At 42.8% G+C, this 19,885-nt stretch overlaps 1 protein-coding gene across 1 annotated transcript; it reads left to right on the top strand.

Annotated features, from left to right (window-relative positions):
- The first annotated feature begins 346 nt into the window (after positions 1 to 346).
- On the top strand, positions 347 to 18,153 carry LOC137369215 (ADP-ribosyl cyclase/cyclic ADP-ribose hydrolase 2-like). Its single transcript, XM_068030097.1, is given in 6 exon segments — positions 347 to 507; positions 9,631 to 9,760; positions 10,461 to 10,596; positions 16,311 to 16,393; positions 16,903 to 17,124; positions 18,070 to 18,153. Coding segments are annotated over 6 exon segments (816 nt in total).
- The last annotated feature ends 1,732 nt before the right edge of the window (positions 18,154 to 19,885 follow it).

The following is a 19,885-nucleotide window of genomic DNA, read 5'->3' as shown; positions in this document are numbered from 1 at the left end:
AGGTTGTCTCCAGTGGTTTCTCTATGGACCTGGAATTATTAGGTGACACTCTGGCTATTTGATGATGCGCGCAATTATTTTCAATTTCACCCCGAATATTAAATTGTCTCTTTCACAAATGCTGACTGACCTGCTGCTGGCTTCTAGTATTTTCTGTTTGTGTTAGATATTAAACACCTGTTGTTTTAATAGTTTTTCAACTAGTTAATTATTACATATATCTTGGCACTTTAAGTTTTTTTCCATAATACAATTATGATATGCTCAAGGACTAGTGAAAGCGTGCAGAAGTGTACCTTTTACTACAAGAGCTTTGTCGAAATTGACAGACTCTTAAGTTTTCAAAATGTCGAAATGGTGCATGTTTCTGCTTGGAATCCTACTGATGGGTTGCTCAGCTCCAGTAGTGGTAAAGCCATGGCATGGAATTGGTACTGTTCCCAACTTAGAAGAGATCATAATTGGCAGATGCTACAATTACATCAGAGTAGTGAATCCTACAATAGGGTAAGGCAACGGTTTCATATAATATATTCATGGATATACAGATTTGTATGGCTCCCTGGACCACCAGCCTTCTTCATCAATATGAAGCTTTTAACTCTCATGGGCAAGATGCATGATGACAAAGAGTTGACTGCCAAGCTGATGCTTCCTGTGCTGCAAGTGGTTTGGACAGATGAATATCTAGAAGATGAATATTGCCAACTGTGAAATCATTGATAAATATACTGACAAGCTGAGGCCCCAGTAGAGATTGCTGAGGGACACCATGAATCAAATCCTCCTAATTGGAGCACACAGCCATTATCGATACTCTGTCTTCTACCTCTTATGTCAAAGGACTACCTCCATTCATTTTTGTTAGCAGTCCCGATTGTGAAACCTTATCAAATGACTTCTGGAAATCCATATAAATAACATCCATAGACATTCCCTGATCTACCACATTAGTGACCTCAAAAAATTCAACTAGATTAGTTAAGTATGTCTTACGCTTTACAAATATATGCTGGTGATCTCTTTAAAAAGTCATTTCTGCACTCCAGCAACAGTGTAAAATTAATGTTCATATGAAGAAATTAATATGCCTCATTCTTGGCAGATGGGAGTCCTTATGACAGTAGTGAGACTGAAAATGACTGCAGAACGTTTCAGCTATCATTGGCTCTATACGTGGTTCTTCAGGTTATTCCAGCATATTATATCTGATGCTCCGAAGGCAGAGTTATTTCATGGGAACAGGCTACGTTTTTTTCTCGAGAAATGCATAAGACAATGTTGCTTTATTGGAGACATCAGAATGTCTGAATGCTCAGGAAAACAATTTATGTTGCTTTTGTCAATTTTTAAAGGTAGACCTGTTGCCTTGTGTGGTTCTCATAAAGTTGCTGGATGCTACAGAAGTACATGGCCAAACTGTGTCTAACTTCTCTGAACTTGGGCACGTGGGTGTGTCCCTACTGGAATAGAGCATTGTTATGGCCACGTCATGTGGGGTTTGGGTGGTTCCCACTGTTCAACTCCCACCTGACCACAGAAAATGTTTTTTGTTATTAGGGTTTAACCCCTTTGTGTTTTATTTGTCAAATAAACAGACAGCAACAGGTATAATAAAAGCAAAATACTGCGGATGCTGGAAATCTGAAACAAAAACAAGAAATGCTGGATTCACTCAGCAGGTCTGGCAGCATCTGTGGAAAGAGAAGCAGAGTTAACGTTTCGGGTCAGTGACCCTTCTTCGGAACTGACAAATATTAGAAAAGTCACAGATTATAAACAAGTGAGGTGGGGGTTGGGCAAGAGATAACAAAGGAGAAGGTGCAGATTGGACCAGGCCACATAGCTGACCAAAAGGTCACGGAGCAAAGGCAAACAATATGTTAATGGTGTGTTGAAAGACAAAGCATTAGTACAGAATAGGTGTGAATATACTGAATATTGAACATCAGCAAGTGCAAACCTGAAGAAAAACAACCTGAAAAAAACAGTGGGTAAGCAAACTGAACAAACTAAGATGAAATGAAATAAATGCAAAAAAAGATTGTAAAAAATGTAAAAAGGAATGCAAAAAAAAGGGAAGAAAAAATAACTAAAAATGACTAAAAATGAAAGTAAAGTGGGGGGCTGTCATGCTCTGAAATTATTGAACTCAATGTTCAGTCCGGCAGGCTGTAGTGTGCCTAATCGGTAGATGAGATGCTGTTCCTCGAGCTTGCGTTGATGTTCACTGGAACACTGCAGCAATCCCAGGACAGAGATGTGAGCATGAGAGCAGGGGGGAGTGTTGAAATGGCAAGCAACCGGAAGCTCAGGGTCCTGCTTGCGGACTGAGCGGAGATGTTCCGCAAAGCGGTCACCCAGTCTGCGCTTGGTCTCCCCAATGTAGAGGAGACCACACTGTGAGCAGCGACAGGTTTTCTTGTAGGTTTAAAACAGAAGTTTAATTATTTATTGATCAATATGCATTATCCCAAAATTGTCTCAACCACACCCACTCACACATTCACTCATGCGCACATACACACACACCCACACACACTCACAGGAGACATATAGACAGGAAAAGGGGTAACTGGTTTTCAAGTGAGTTCGGGTTTCAGAGTTCACTGTAAACCTGTCAAATTCTCTTGGAAATCATGTTCTCGTTGGTTGCAGGCCTGTGGTGTTTGTAGATTTCTCTGTTTGTTGAAAGTTCAGTTTGAAGATAGAGGATCACTTCCAATTCACTGCTGCATAAGTTGAAAATGTAGAATTCGCCTTCCCTTTTGGCTTTCTGGATTTTCTGCCAGCTGTTAGCTGGACAAGTTTTTGGTGATGCTTCTTTCTGGGTGTATCTCTCTCTCTCTCTCTCTGCCTCGAGGGCTGCCTTTTATGGTAATAAGTTTGTCACATCAGATTCTTGTAGGAGACATTTTGGTCTCTCGCCCATGGTAATCAACAATGGCCCAGGATGAAAATAATCTGGTTATGATGTTTCCACTTCATACTTTCTTTGTTTCAGTAGAACCCATTCAATTCAGGAATGTGTTAGGATGGGTGTCATTGACACCTGTCAACCTGATTAGGCATCCTTTATTTTAAACAGACAGTGTGACAATGTTTGAATCCACATGCAGCCATCTTTTGCAGCATTGTCCATTTTTTCAAAAAGGTAAAATCAATTTTTATAACTCTCCAGTTTGAGTCTGTATTTTTTTCATTGCCGCACTTCTCGTAAGCATGACATCATGCTATCTCTATTTGGTAAACAGACATTCTACAGGTGTGGATATCTCAGCAGCTTGGTTTGGAGAGTGTCAGATGTGCTCATGGGTTTTATGACCTTGTTTGAAAGGTTGGCAAGAAGAGATCTGAATGACAAAAACTTTGTTCAATCCACAATAAATTCAGAGCTGGTTTTGGCTTTAGAAGTAACTCTAGTTAAGTCACAGCTGCTGAAAAAGTTCCTTTGCTTCACGTTAGGTTCTTTTGACAGTAAGTACCATTCCTATACTATGTTTTGCAGCTTTCTAACTTTTAGAACAATTCTATTCAGTCTTTAACTTGCTTTTTATCTCTTCATTCAGACACGATGATCTAGGTCTTGATATTTTCTCTTTTATAAATCTTTTATTGTGACAAATCTAATTGAGATTCAAACCTAAAATAAAAGTGAGCTAACATCTCTGTTAAAGTAGCAGGGATCAAAAAATAGATGTAAGTGCAGATGGCATTCATGCCGTAAGTTTGTTGACAGGCATTTTTACCCTGTATTTTCATATCCCCTAACATATTATCTTTCATACTCCAGCACAAAGCTTTGCAGGAGAAGAGCAAGTATCGGAAATTCAATTTCCCAACCAATAAAATAGATTTATTCTGTCCATTAAAATTAATGGAGTGAAAACTATGGGGAATATGTGCCTGAATTCCAAGTACACGCTCCTAGGGCCGGATTTTGTTCCCATTGCAACTGCGGGTTTCACGACAGGGGGTCTGGAGAATCAGGCAGAATCGCCCGCCATGGTACCTGACGCTGGGATTCCCAGTTCCAATGCTCCCAGCGGCAGGTAGGCTGCCACCGAACCTCCCGCCGAGTGGCCAAATATGGGCCTTTTCCTGCTGCCGGTGGGATCTTACCAGCCGCGCTGGGGGGTTGTGGTGGTGTGGGGAGGACCTCTGTCGCACGGAGAGGATGCCTTGGTAAATGAGGCGCCCTCCCTGTGGGCTTGAGGGATGTCCCCTCTTCGTGGGAAATTTGTGGTCCACGGAGGACCCGCATCGGGAACTACTGTATCCCAGGACCCCCTCCTCCTGGACCGATCGCCCACCCCCCCTCCCTCCCTTGCCAGGGCCTTCTGGACGGGCTCCAGTGACCCCACCTCACTTACCTCTTCTCCAGTGTTAAAGCACTGGGCCAGGGTCCGAGGCCTCTGCAGTACCGGCAGTGGCCACACCCCCAATGACGCTGTTGATAATGCTGAGCTGTTGGGCCTGTGATTGGCCAGCAGCTCTTGAGGGCGGGATCCCATAGAAACATAGAAAATAGGAGCAGGAGTAGACCGTTCGGCCCTGCGAGCATGCTCCGCCATTCATTATGATCATGGCAGATCATCCAGCTCAGTAACCTGTTCCCGCTTTCGCCCCATATCCTTTGATCCCTTTAAACCCAAGAGTTATATCTAATTCCTTCTTGAAAACATACAATGTTTTGACCTCAATTGCTTTCTGTGGTAGCGCATTCCACAGGTTCACCAATCTCTGGGTGAAGAAATTTCTCCTCATCTCAGTCCTGAAAGATTTATCCTGTATCCTTAGACTATAACCCCTGGTTCAGGACTCCCCCACCATCGGGAATATCCTTCCTGCATCTACCTGTCAAGTCCTGTTAGAATTTTATAGGTTTCTATGAGATCCCCCCTCACTCTTCTAAACTCCAGCGAATATAATCCTAACCGACTCAATCTCTCCTCATATGTCAGTCGCGCCATCCCAGGAATCAGTCTGGTAAACCTTTGCTGCACTCCCTCTATAGCAAGAACATCCTTCTCAGATAAGGAGACCAAAACTGCACACAATATTCCAGGTGTGGCCTCACCAAGGCCCTGTATAATTGCAGCAAGACATCCCTGCTCCTGTACTCGAATCCTCCCGCTATGAAGGCCAACATACCATTTCGCTTTTTTACCGCCTGTTGCACCTGCATGCTTACCTTCAGCAACTGGTGTATGAGAACATACAGGTCTCGTTGCATAATCCCCTCTCTGTTTATAGCCATTCGGATAATCTGCCTTCCTGTTTTTGCTACCAAAGTGGATAACCTCACATTTATCCACATTATACTGCATCTGCCATGCATTTGCCCACTCACACAACTTGTCCAAATCACCCTGAAGCCTCTCTGCATCCTCCTCACAACTCACCCTCCCACCCAGTTTTGTGTCATCTGAAAATTTGGAGGTATTGCATTTAGTTCCCTCATCTAAATCATTAATATATATTTGGTTTAGCTGGAGTCCTAGCACCGATCCCTGCAGTACCCCACTAATCACTGCCTGCCATTCGAAAAAAGACCCATTTATCCCTACTCTTTGTTTCCTGTCTGCCAATCAATTTTCTATCCATCACAATACACTACTCCAATCCCGTGCGCTTTAATTTTACATGCTAATCTCTTCTGTGGGACTTTGTCGAAACCCTTCTGAAAGTCCAAATGAACCACATCCACTGGCTCCCCCTCAACAACTCTACTAGTTACATCCTCGAAGAATTCTAGTAGACTTGTCAAGCATGATTTCCCTTTCGTAAATCCATGCTGACTCTGTCTGATTCTACCACTGTTCGCCAAGTGCTCTGCTATAAAATCTTTGATAATGGACTCTAGAATTTTCCCCACTACCGACGTCAGGTTGACTGGTCTATAATTCCTTGCTTTCTCTCTCCCTCCCTCCCTTTTTAAATAGTGGGGTTACATTAGCTACCCTCCAATCTGTAGGATCTGTTCCAGAGTCCATAGAATCTTGGAAGATGACCACCAATGCATCCACTATTTCTAGGGCCACTTCCTTAAGTACTCTGGGATGCTGACCATCAGGCCCTGGGGATTTATCGGCCTTCAATCCCATCAATTTCCCCAACACCATTTATCTATTAATACTGATTTCCTTCAGTTCTTCTCTCTCACCAAACCCTGTGTTCCCAAACATTTCTGGTATGATATTTGTGTCCTCCTTTGTGAAGACAGAACCAAAGTATGCATTTAGTTGGTCAGCCATTTCTTTGTTCCCCATAATAAATTCCCCTGTTTCTGACTGTGAGGGATCTACATTTGTCTTCACTAATCTTTTTCTCTTCACATAAACGATAAAAACTTTTACAGTCAGTTTTTATGTTCCCCGCAAGCTTGCTCTCGTACTCTATTTTCCCCTTCTTATCAATCCCTTGGTCCTCCTTTGCTGAATTCTAAACTGCTTCCAATCCTCAGGTCTGTTGTTTTTTCTGGCAAATTTATATGCCTCTTCCATGGATCAAACGCTATCTCTAATTTCCCTTGTAAGTCATGGTTTGGCTACCTTTCCCGTTTTAATTTTGTGCCAGACAGGAATAAACAATTGTTGCAGTTCATCCATGCACTCTTTGAATGTTTGCCATTGCCTTTCCACTGTCGTCCCTTTAAGTAACATTTCCCAATCCATCATAGCCAACTCGCGCCTCATACCTTCATAGTTTTCTTTGCTAAGATTCAGGACCATAGTCTCACAATCAACTATGTCACTCTCCATCTTGATGAAGAATTCTATCATACTATGGTCGCTCATCCCCAAGGGGTCTCGTACAACTAGATTGTCCATTATTCCTCTCTCGTTACACAATACCCAATCTAGGTTGGCCTGTTCTCTAGTTGGTTCCTCACCGTATTGGTCCAGAAAACCATCCCGTATACACTCCAAGAATTCTTCCTCTATGGCATTGTGACTAATTTGATTTACCCAATCTATATGCAGATTAAAATCACCCATAATTACAGATGTTCCTTTATCGCATGCGTCTCTAATTTCCTGTTTAATGCTATTCCCAACATCACACTACAGTTTGGGGATCTATATACAACCCCCACTAACGTTTTTTGCCCCTTAGTGTTTCTCAGCTCTACCCATACAGATTCCACATCGTCAGAGCTGATATCTTTCCTCACTATTGCGTTAATTTCCTCTTTAACAAGCAATGTAACTCCACTGCCTTTTGCTTTTTGTCTGTCCTTCCTAAATACTGAATACCCCCGGATGTTCATTTCCCATCCCTGGTCACCTTGCAGCCATGTCTCCGTAATCCCAACTATATCATACCGTTTACATCTATTTGCACGATTTAATTCATTCACTTTATTGCAAATGCTCAGCGCATTAAGGCACAAAGCCTTAAGGCTTGTCTTTTTAACATTACTTGTCTCCTTCCCACTATTTTTCACTGTGGCCCTGTTTGATTCTGGCCCTTGATTTCTCTGCCTATCACTTTTCTTATTCCCCTTACTGTCTTTTGTTCCTGTCTTTGAGTCCCCCCTCCTCTGACTCCTTGCAAAGGTTCCCATCCCCCTGCCATTTTAGTTTAAACTTTCCCCAACCACTCTAGCAAATACTTCCCCCAGGACATCAGTCCTGGTCCTGCCCAGGTGTAACCCATCCAATTTGTACTGGCCCCATTTCCCCCAGAACTGGTCCCAACGTCCCAAGAATCTAAAACCCTTCCCCTCACACCATCTCTTCAGCCATGTATTCATCCAATATATCCTGCTATTTCTACTCTGACTAGCACGTGGCACTGGTCGTGATCCTGAGATCACTACCTTTGAGGTCCTACTTTTCAACTTACTTCCTAGCTCCCTATATTCTGCTTTTAGGACCGCATCATTTTTTTTTACCTACCATCGTTTGTACTAATATGTACCACGACCATTGGCTGTTCACCCTCCCCCTTCAGGATGTCCTGTAACTGCTCTGAGACATCCTTGACCCTAGCACCAGGGAGGCAACATACCATCTCTTTTGCGGCCACAGAAACGCCTATCTATTCCCCTTACAAGTGAATCCCATATAACTATTGCATTCCCACACTTTTTACTCCTCCCCTGTGCAACAGAGCCAACCATGGTGCAATGAATTGGGCTGTTGCTGCTTTCCCCTGAGAGGCCATTTTCCCCAACAGTATGCAATGTAGTATATCTATTTTGCAGGGGAATAGCCAATCCCTATTACATCTTTAAAGGGACAGGGAACCCACCTCCTTAAACTTTAACCTCAAAAGATCAGAGGATCGCTCCGGAAGTCTGATAAATGCAGAGGCCGGGTTCCCCCCAACTTTTCGGCCCAGTGCTGGAAGCCCCGCCTCCTGCACAAAATCCAGTCCCTAGTGTTCAATGTTCTCAGGAGTGCTAAAGGCAAAAATTAACTCACTAAAACAACAATAATTTGCATTTACATAGCACCATTAATAGAGTAAAGCATCTTCACAGGAGTGTCTGCCAATGCCTCAATTTTTAAATTGTCATCTTTGTTTTCAAATCCCTCCACGGCCTCGCCCCTCCCTATCTCTGTAACCTTCACCAACACTACAGCCCTCAGATCTCTGTGGCCCTCCAATTCTGGCCTCTTGCACATTCCCAACTTTCTTTCCCCACCATTGGTGGACATGCCTTCTCCTGATTTGGTCCTGAGATCTGGAATTCCCTCCCTATACCTCTTTGCCTCTTTATCTCTCTTCCTTTAAGGCTGTCCTTAAAACCTTAACCAAGTTTTTGCTCTCCTTGTTTGGCTTGGTGTCAAATTTTTTTTTGTAAGGTTCCTGTGAAGCATCTTGGAACATTTCACTATGTTAAATGTGCTATTAATTGCAATTTGTTAAAACTTTGTACATTTTATTTGTCTATTCTTTATATATCTTAAGATTAATTGGGCTTCAATTATGGAATTAAGACGCCAAACACCAAGGGTTACTAACTTTGGTTGTACTTTTCAACATAAGAACCTGTTACCTCCAACTGCCCCACCCCCACACTACCGCAATTGGTCGCCCAACACGCCCATTCTCATAGTACACCAGCTTCCACACTAACTGGAAAACAAACAAACTCTTTGTTACCTGATTGCCTGACAGTCAGGAATTATTCAAAGACTTCTTTCCCATAGCTAATGTTTTTTTAACTAATAAAAGCATTCAAAGAAATTTAAAAAAATCACTTTTTAAGGTCTCTATAATTTTTCTCCCAATTACACTCAGCAGTGTCTTGGATTCATCTTCAATTCCTAGAAACTTCAGGATAATCCTGAAGGATTTCCAGCCATATCGAGCTACAAATTTGCTGTAATGCCAGATGAACACAAATTTTCATTTATAAAATAAGTATGCAGTTTTGAAACAAATGGATCTTTCTGAAAATATGCTATGGATAGGCTCATAGTTTATGTTTCATTACATTAGATCAAAATTAACAAGCACAGCTCTATTGTGTATGCATTATTGTGTTTAATGTCTTCCATGTTCTTTCTATTTTCCTGAACAATGTGATGGAACAAAATGTTTTCTTCCTGTTGTTAAGCAGCAGTATCAATTGTTCACATCAAAATATATTTAAGAATGGTTATTTTATTTCAGAGAAAAGAACTGTTCAGCAATCTGAGAAGCATTTCAAAATGCCTTTGTTTATAAACACCCCTGCAATGTCATTCCAGCTGACTATGAGGATTTTATCAGTCTGGCACTGCATGATATCCCTCAGAATAAGGTAAGTTTACTTGATAACACTTTCTTAACATATGACTCGAATTGAATGGAGATACATTACTTGTGTAATGTAAAATGTACGCATGGTGCTATAGTTCAGACAGTGGACTGGTATTAAAAAAATGTTTATTTCTGTTACTTTCAAACATTAAAAGGAATACAATTATGCATTTTGTGCCATTTTGTTTATGCCTGGAAAATCTGATGTGATGAAATGTAAATATTTGTCATTCATAACACTTTCATCGGAGAATAGTCCCGCTGTTACACAAGTAGTGCGTGTCTGAGCTAACTGATTCCTATGGTGATCCAGGAAAACATTTCCTTTGGTCACTAAATGTCAATGACATAGTGAGATGATCTCTTATTATCTTGCTACTTCCAGTAAAATCATGAAAGTATTCCAGAATGTTTGGAATGTCACTAGAGGTAGCAATCCAAAGCCATCTATACATTGTATTAACACATATGGACCAGAAGAAATCTTTCCACCTGGTGGTAGTGAATATGAATCATTCAAGTCCATGATACTAGAGCAGTTTTGGATTGCTGATAATCTGAGCACCATCTCTCCAAGCTATTCAATTTCCTGATACTCCAAAAAGGCTCTCCCACTTTCCTTATTTATATGGAATAACTGATGCAACTAACTTAAATTTTTTAACAGATGCAACTAACTTAATTTTTTAACTTAATTATAGGCATTATTCTGGGAAAATACCAAGCTTCTGGTGCATACATATTCAGATAAAACCAGACGGATGATGCCTCTAGGTGACACTCTGATTGGTTTATTGGCAGATGACTTGGACTGGTGTGGACAACCTGAACCTCCAGGTGAGATGCATCATTGCTGCAGATATTTCATATTCTTAACCAGAATATTAAATAAAAAGCACAGTGCGTTATAAAGGTATGTCAGAAATAATTGGGGCCTAAATTATGTTGTGAGTTCCCCAGGACGTGGATAATGATCATGCCTTGCAATACAGAATCACAGAATCACAGAACAATACAGTGCAGAAGAGGCCATTCGGCCCATCGAGTCTGCACCGATGCATTAAAACACCTGACCTGTCTACCTAATCCCATTTGCCAGCACTTGGCCCATAGCCTTGAATGTTATGACGTGCCAAGTGCTCATCCAGGTACCTTTTTAAAGGATGTGAGGCAACCTGCATATACCACCCTCCCAGGCAGGGCATTCCAGACCGTCACCACCCTCTGGGTAAAAAAGTTCTTCCTCAAGTCCCCCTTAAACCTCCCGCCCCTCACCTTAAACTTGTGACCCCTCGTAACTAACCCTTCAACTAAGGGGAACAGCTGCTCCCTATCCACCCTGTCCATGCCCCTCATAATCCTGTACACCTCGATCAGGTCACCCCTCAGTCTTCTCTGCTCCAGCGAAAACAACCCAAGCCTATCCAACCTCTCTTCATAGCTTAAATGTTCCATCCCAGGCAATATCCTGGTGAATCGCCTCTGCACCCCCTCCAATGCAATCACATCCTTCCTATAATGCGGCAACCAGAATTGCACACAGTACTCCAGCTGTGGCCTTACCAAAGTTCTCACCTCCCTGCTTTTTTAATCTATGCCTCGACTGATAAAGGCAAGTGTCCCTTATGCCTTTTTCACCACCCTATTAACCTGCCCTGCTGCCTGCAGTGATCTATGGACACACATGCCAAGGTCCCTTTGTTCCTCGGAACTTCCCAGTGTCAGGCCATTCGTTGAATACTTCCGTCTCACATTACTCCTTCCAAAGTGTATCACCTTACACTTTTCAGCGTTAAATTCCATCTGCCACTTTTCTGCCCATTTGACCATCCTGTCTATATCTTCCTGTAACCTAAGACACTCCACCTCACTGTTAACCACTCGGCCAATCTTTGTGTCATCCACGAACTTACTAATCCTACCCCCATGTTGGATCCCATTAGTTACTCAAAGAGAGACAAAGTCCGACTGTAGCTTTAAGAAACTTTATTGCAGTACTTCTTGGTTACATCATCAGCAAAGCAAACAACAACAACACCTGGGCTCTTCTCTCCTCTCTTCTCCTGCCTGAGCAGGGAAATCAAGCCTTTCTTATAGTTCTTCATACAAATCAGTGACACCCCCTTTATGTTCCCAATTGGTTTACAAACTCTGCAGTTTCTTGGTGTCATGGCCTGATTGGGGTACTTGCCTTGTCACCTTCCCCTCTAGCAGTTTCTCATCCCCCCTATCTCCTTGGACCATTAGGCTGATTGCTATACAATGGGCTACTATGAAGCAGCTGCAGCTGTCCTGTTAGTTTTTGCTTGTTAGTACTTCTTCTACTGATAAGCTGTCTGTGCAGCCCTGAAACTATGAATTCAATTCTGATGAGCTGTCTCTGCAGCTCCGAGGTTAGTTTGTTAGTAGTACATGATTGATTAATTATTTCACCTTAAATGTCCCCATATTATTCTGTCCTCACATAGTCCCCACATAGTCATCTATGTCGTTTATATAAATGACTAACAATAGGGGACCCAGCACAGATCCCTGTGGTACGCCACTGGACACTGGCTTCCAGTCACTAAAACAGCTGTCTGTCATCACTCTCTGTCTCCTGCAGCTAAGCCAATTTTGAATCCACCTTATCAAGTTACCCTGAATCCCATGTGCATTTGCTTTCTTGATAAGTCTCCCATGTGGGACCTTGTCAAAGGCTTTGCTGAAATCCATGTAAACAACATCAACTGCACTACCCTCATCTACACACCTGGTCACATGCTCAGAAAATTCAATCAAATTTGTTAGGCATGACCTCCCTCTGACAAAGCCATGCTGACTATTCCTAATCAAATTTTGCCTCTCCAAGTGGAGATAAATTCTCTCCTTCAGAATTTTCTCCAGTAGCTTCCCTACCACTGACGTGAGACTCACTGGTCTGTAGTTCCCTGTCTTATCTCTACAACCTTTCTTAAATAGTGGGACCACATAAGCTGTTCTCCAGTCCTCTGGCACCTCCCCCGTGGCCAGAGAGGAATTAAAAATCAGGGTCAGAGCACCTGCAATCTCCACCCTCGCCTCCCACAGCATCCTGGCACACAAATCGTCCGGACCTGGAAATTTGTCCACTTTTAAGCCTTCCAAAACCTCCAATACCTTGTCACTCCCTATGACAATTTGCTCAAGAACCTCACAGTCTGCCTCTCTAAGTTCCAAATCAACATCCTCATTCTCTTGGGTGAAGACAGATGTGAAGTATTCATTCAACACCCTACCAATGTCCTCTGGCTCCACCCACAAATTTCCCCTTTGGTCCCGAATGGGTCCTATTCTTTCCCTGGTTATCCTCTTCCCAATCATATACTTATAGAATATCTTGGGATTTCCCTACTTTTACCAGCCAGAGCTTTCTCATATCCCCTCTTTGCTCTCCGAATTGCTTTCTTAAGCTCCATCCTACACTTTCTGTTTCCTTCTCATCATACCCTGAATGTTTCTGGTCATCCATGGTTCTCTGGGCTTGTGGCTCCTACCTATTACCCTCAAGGGAACATGTTGGGCCTGCACCCTCCCCATTTCCTTTTTGAATGCCGCCCACTGCTCTTCTGTAGATTTCCTGACAAGTAACTCTTTCCAGTCTACCTTGGCCAGATCCTGCCTTATTTTACTAAAATTCGCTCTCCCTCAATCCAAAACCTTTTTTTGCGACTTGTCTATTTCTTTCTCCATAACAAGCTTAAATTGTACCATGTTATGGTCAGTATTACCAAAATGCTCCCCCACCAACACATCAACCACCTATCCGGCTTCATTCCCCAGAATTAGGCTTAAAAGTTCTCCTGTATACATTTTAAGAACTCCACTCCATCTAAGCCCTTAACACGATGACTATCCCAATTAATGTTGGGAAAGTTGAAATCACCTAATATAATTACCCTATTATTTTTACACACCTCTGCGCATATTTGCTCCTCAATTTCCCACTGACTATCTGGGGGTCTATAATAAACTTCCTAAACTCTACCCATAAAGCTTCATTTGATGCCCCCTCCAAGATATCATCTCTCCTTACTGCAGTGACTGACTCCTTAACTAATATTGCAACGCCCCCTCCTCTTTTACCCCCTCCTCTGTCTCGCCTGAAGATTCTAGATCTAGGGATATTGAGCTGCCAATCCTGCCCCTCCCTCAACCATGTCTCCGTGATGGCTACTATATCACAATTCCACGTGTCAATCATTGCCCTTAACTCATCCGTTTTACCTGCAATACTCCTGGCATTAAAGTAGAGGCCTTCCATCCTGGTCTTACTCCCTTGAAACTTACTTCTGCTGTATTCCCTCTGACTTGTTTGCTTTCCTGTGCTTAGCTGTGTCCCTATTCTGCTAGGAGTCTGCATCCCGTCACCCTGCCAAATTAGTTTAAACTCCTCCCAACAGCACTAGCAAATCCGCCAGCAAGGATGTTAGTCCCCCTCTGGTTCAGATATAGACCGTCCCGCTTGTACAGGTCCCACCTTCCCCAGAAACGGTCCCAGTGGTCCAGGAGTCTAAAACCCGCTCTCCTGCACCAACTCTTAAACCACGCATTCATCTGTGCTATTCTCCTATTTCTATACTCGCTAGCACGTGGCACTGGGAGTAATCAGTATGTTTAAGACTCTCCAGACCAAACTATTAATGAATTCATGTCAGTCGAGTTTCCATTTGCCTGATTTGGTGTTTACACTCTCTCTCTTCATTGGGACACAGCCCAATTACCCAAGCTGTCAGAGCTTAAATGCAAAGATTGGAGTTTATTTGATAAAATTATTCAGGGTACCAGCACTCCTGCTGTTTCTCCAGCTTGTCCACACATTGACTTGGAGGGTAGGCAAGTAGAAAGAATAACAGACCCCAGTGACAGGTTTATCTTTCTAGGTCCCATGAATGAGTCTGGTTGGCTGGCTAATCAACAATGACCCTTGGATTACGACAGGTCTGCCTGACTCAGGCATCAAATTAATAAGTCCACCACAAAGGAGCAACTTAATTTCAATTTACCATCACTAGATGTGCCTACTTGGAGCTAACTTAAGTATGAAAAGAGCCAGTTGACCTCCTTCCCAAGAAGGCTCATCATAAATTTGTCGATAGATAAATGGTAGTGGTGGATTTGTGCCATCACTAGATAGACAGCAAGTGCCATTCAGTGTCGACTTCATTCTTCCCAATCGTTCATTTAGTTCTGCCACTTCATAGCACACCTTTTCTTTCTTTCTTTTGGGCCTCCTTGTCTCGAGAGACAATGGGTAAGTGCCTGGAGGTGGTCAGTGGTTTGTGAAGCAGCGCCTGGAGTGGCTATAAAGGCCAATTCTAGAGTGACAGACTCTTCCATAGGTGCTGCAGATAAAATTGGTTGTCGGGGCTGTTACACAGTTGGCTGTCTCCTTGCGCCTCTGTCTTTTTTCCTGCCAACTACTAAGTCTCTTCGACTCGCCACACTTTAGCCCCGTCTTTATGGCTGCCCGCCAGCTCTGGCGAACGCTGGCAACTGACTCCCACGGCTTGTGGTCAATGTCACAGGATTTCATGTCGCGTTTGCAGACGTCTTTAAAGCGGAGACGTGGACGGCCGGTGGGTCTGATACCAGTGGCGAGCTCGCTGTACAATGTGTCTTTGGGGATCCTGCCATCTTCCATGCGGCTCACATGGCCAAGCCATCTCAAGCGCCGCTGACTCAGTAGTGTGTACAAGCTGGGGATGTTGGCCGCCTCGAGGACTTCTGTGTTGGAGATACAGTCCTGCCACCTGCTGCCAAGTATCCTCTGGAGGCAGCGAAGATGGAATGAATTGAGACGTCGCTCTTGGCTGACATACGTTGTCCAGGTCTCGCTGCCATAGAGCAACGTACTGAAGACACAGGCCTGATACACTCGGACTTTTGTGTATAGCAAAATGCTGCAGATGCTGGAAATATGAAATAAAAACAGAAAATGTTGAAAATACTCAACAGATCTGGCAGCATCTGTGGAGAGAAAAACAGAGTTAACATTTCAGGTTGAAGGTTATCCCCAGAACTAAGTGTCTCATCCCTGGAACCATTCTCATGAATCTTTTCTACACTCTCTCTAAAGCATCCACATCCTTCCTAAAGTATGGTGCCCAGAACTGGAAACAATACTCCAGTTGAGGCCAAACCAGTGTTTTATACAGATTTATCATAACTTCCTTGCTTTAGTACTCCGTGCCTCTACTTATAAAGCCCACGATCCTGTATGCTTTATGAACCGCTTTCTCAAGTTGCCCTGCCACCTTGTGAATGAAAAGACTGGGGCAGGCTACAAAATACATGTAGGATCTTCAATATTTAAAGTGGATTGTAGATTTAGGGAGAAAAATAAATGCAATAAATAGCAGAATCCCTCACCCATAAAGGTAAATGGACAGAAAACCCAAGAAATATTGTAAAGTTGCCACCAACCAAACTAACATGCATTTTTCATTCAGCTGTCAGTTTTAGACTATGGCATTAATGTCACCATTATGATATTCTTACCTACTTTTATTGATATTTTAAATTATTTACAGGCATCAACTATCAATCCTGTCCCACAACAACTGAATGTGAAAATAACTCAGTGAATTATTTTTGGAAAATAGCATCTGAGTCTGTAAGTTGTTTTCAGAGAAAATGCCTTACTCAATTTGTGCACAAAAACATCATTCCCTTCAAAAGAAAAGGCACGATAAATTTTCTCTCTCACATATTCACATCCTTATAGGCATGCAATCCTTGCCTTCTAAAAGTGTCAATCTTTTCTTTTATTCTGCTCTTCCAATATAGTTGCATATTACAAAAATACTTCTACTCAGAAGTAAGTCACAGAAACTGACTGAAAACAAGTATTTATTAACTGTTCCCATATTGCCATAAGTTGTAATATGATTGTTATATGGGAAGACAAATATTTAATTTACATGTTTGTCCATCTTTGAATTTAGTTTCGTCAGATACCCCATCTATTTCATTTAGGCTGCCTAAAATTAAACCGAGCAGACATCATACTGGATTTCAGTATTCTGTGCCCATGATGAAATTCTAAGATTTTCTGAGAAATCTTATGATCTTGCATCTTTTCTTTCAAGAATTTCAACAGCCACAATCTTCCTCATTGGACAGGATCTTCCGTTTTGGGTCGGGACTTCGACGCCAGGGTCTAGTGTGTGTCGTGACCCCGCACCATATCGGGAGCACCAACCAGACAGCAATTTTTGCTGGATTGGCCAATTAGTGACCAGAAGGCATGCTCCCTGTCCAATTAAGGATGGTGGGCAGGCTCTCAAAGCTAAAGGGCCAATAGGAGGCCCTCCAGCTGGAAGGATCTGCAGCCTGCCGTTGCAGGTAAGGGAGAGAGAGGGCACCTCCATCTTGAGGTGCCGTCTCAGTACTTTAAAAATATTTGAATCTAAAAAAGGCCATAATTGTCTGGCCGTGATCGTGGAGGGGCCACCCATCCACTAGATGGCTAGTGGCCCGATGGCCATAGCAAGTGCAGGGGGAGTCCCTAGCAGGATGAACTGCAGCATCCCCCTTCCGCCAAGAGGCTGCCTTGGTTAACTGGCTGTGTTTTGGCCACTGTGGGCTGGTAAATTCCAGTTGGCAAGGGAAAAGTGCCTTAATAATCTCCTTAATGACCTCAATTGGCTACCTGCCACTTGCAGGCAGGTAACTGTTCTGTCCCTGACCGGGCCTTCCCAAAAATGGCTCGGGGGCGGCAGCACAAAATTACGAAGCCGCCTGCCTCTGTTCCCACCCCCAAGGACCTTCGAAAATCCTGCCCATTATCTCAGCTATATGGAAATGAGAAAACAGAAAGAAAAATAACTGCACAAATAGCACTGAAGTGGAGGGGAAAATAAAGACAAATTTGTTAATTGTATATCAATTGGATGTTAGTTATATTCAGGTGGCGGATTTTTATCGGGATCTCACTGTGCTTATATATCAGAGTAGGCTGAAAGAGGGGTTGTTGTGTTAGAGGTCCATGGTATGCAATGAGAGTCTCCATAAATAAAATCTTGTAAGTGAATAAAATTAGGCTCCAGTGTTCTGTCTTTCACCACCTGGCAATCCAAGTTTTGACAAATGGAGGGAAAATATCTGACTGTATCAACTTACTATGACTTTAATGTCTTTTCTATAATGTGGCACCAAAGATCACACACAATACTTTAACTGTGGCCTAACCGATGTTTTGTATAAATTTCTCCTACTCTTATGCTCCATTTAAAAATTCCAAATGCCAGTGGCACCTCTGTCTTTATCTTTTGGTGCTCACCCTTTCAGGAAATTATGGAGGAGAAATCGGTCCCTGTTGCACCTATTTTTTGCAGGAAAAGCATTATAACTTTTGGCTACAATGTTACTTAACACCATATTGGGTCGTGCGATATTCAGACCTCCCTGGCAGCCATCTAAAACAGGCAATTCACTTTAAAGTGAATATTTTACCTCCTTGATAATTCTCCGTGTAATTGGTTCTGCATGGATTAAGTCAGAAGCTCATTACTTGATGAGTTTTGTTAATGTTAAAACTGCAAATATTTTAATGAGAGGCCAAAGACCTGTTTATCGATTTTTCCATAAATGTTGTTGGCACTAAGTAGTGCTGACCTGATCCACTCAGTTTTTTTGCATTGTAATGTAGTTCAACCAGTGGTCCTGAGGCCACCACCAAAAAGATTACGTCAATATTTTGGGACTTACCTTTGTGTGGAACTGAGCACAGCATGAGTGCTTCTCACAGCTCTAGAACACTCCTGCGGGATGCTGCCAGCATGCTCTCAACCCTGCCCCCCACCCCAACCACTCCCATCCCCCCCAACAGAGTTTTCCTCATCCACTGGCCCAAATTGGTTCTGTAGTGACCAGCAAGCTGCCTCTGGAGACATAGACAGACATGGCAGTTCACCACAATTACTAAGAGGAGGCTCGAGGATCAAGTTTGGGAGGTCCTTGGGCCTACCGCTTCAGGCATGCACTCTGTACATTCCACCTAATTCAGGTCCGTAATTAGCCCAAGATCAATTTGTAGCCCTACAAATTTGGAACCCTTTGTTTATTTACACCGTCCTGTGTCTTTCCTTTGTATTTATACTCCAATTCATTGCATATTTTCTCTGAAAACGTATTTCCTCACATTTGTCCACATAAATTGGATCTGCCACCAGGGTAGAGTAAAGGAAACCACATATGCAGGCAACAGTCAAAAGATCTTGGACACGAGCCTAGGAAAGTTACAAAGGAAGGGTGAGCAAGACCCTGGGGTAATTTATATGCATGGATAACACAAGAACACAAGAAATAGGAGCAGAAGTAGACTATATGGCCCATCGAGCCTGCTCCACCATTCAATACGATCATGGCTGATCTTGGGCTTCAATTCTACTTTCCTACTCACTCCCATATCCCTTTATTCCTGTGAGACCAAAAATCTATCTATTCCAGCCTTAAATATATTCAATGATGGAGCATCCACAACCCCTGGGGTAGAGAATTCCAAAGATTCACAACCCAATCCTGAATGATTGGCCCCTTATCCTGAGATTGTGCCCCCATGTTCTAGATTCCCTGACCAGTGGGAACAATCTTTCTACCCTATCAAGCCTTTTCAGAATTTTGTATGTCTCAATTAAATCGCCTCTCATTCTTCTAAACTCCAGACAATATAGGCCCAATTTACTCAGCTTCTCATCATAGGACAACCCCCTCATCCCAGGGACTAATTTAGTAAATCTTTACTACACTGCCTCCAGTGCAAGTACATCCTCTCTTAAATGTGGAGACCAAAACTGCACAAAGTATTGCGGGTGCGGTCTCAGCAAAGCCCTGTACAAATTTAATAGGACTTCTTTATTCCTGTACTCCAATCTCCTTGCAATAAAGTCTAACTTGCCATTTGCCTTCCTAATAGCCTGCTGCACCTGCATGTTAACTTTGTGTGTTCCTTGTCCGAGTGCCCCCAAGTCTCTCTGAACATCAACACTTACCAGTTCCGCATCTTTTAAAAAATATTCTGCTTTTCTATTTTTACGACCAAAGTGAACAACTTCACATTTCCCTATATTATACTCCATTTGCCATCTTGTTGCCCACTCACTTA

Source organism: Heterodontus francisci, chromosome 1 (genome assembly GCF_036365525.1).
Source record: "Heterodontus francisci isolate sHetFra1 chromosome 1, sHetFra1.hap1, whole genome shotgun sequence".
In the NCBI taxonomy this organism is placed as follows: Eukaryota; Metazoa; Chordata; class Chondrichthyes; order Heterodontiformes; family Heterodontidae; genus Heterodontus; species Heterodontus francisci.
The sequence above is the reverse complement of the archived record's forward strand: the minus strand, read 5'-3'. Positions and strand labels throughout refer to the sequence as shown.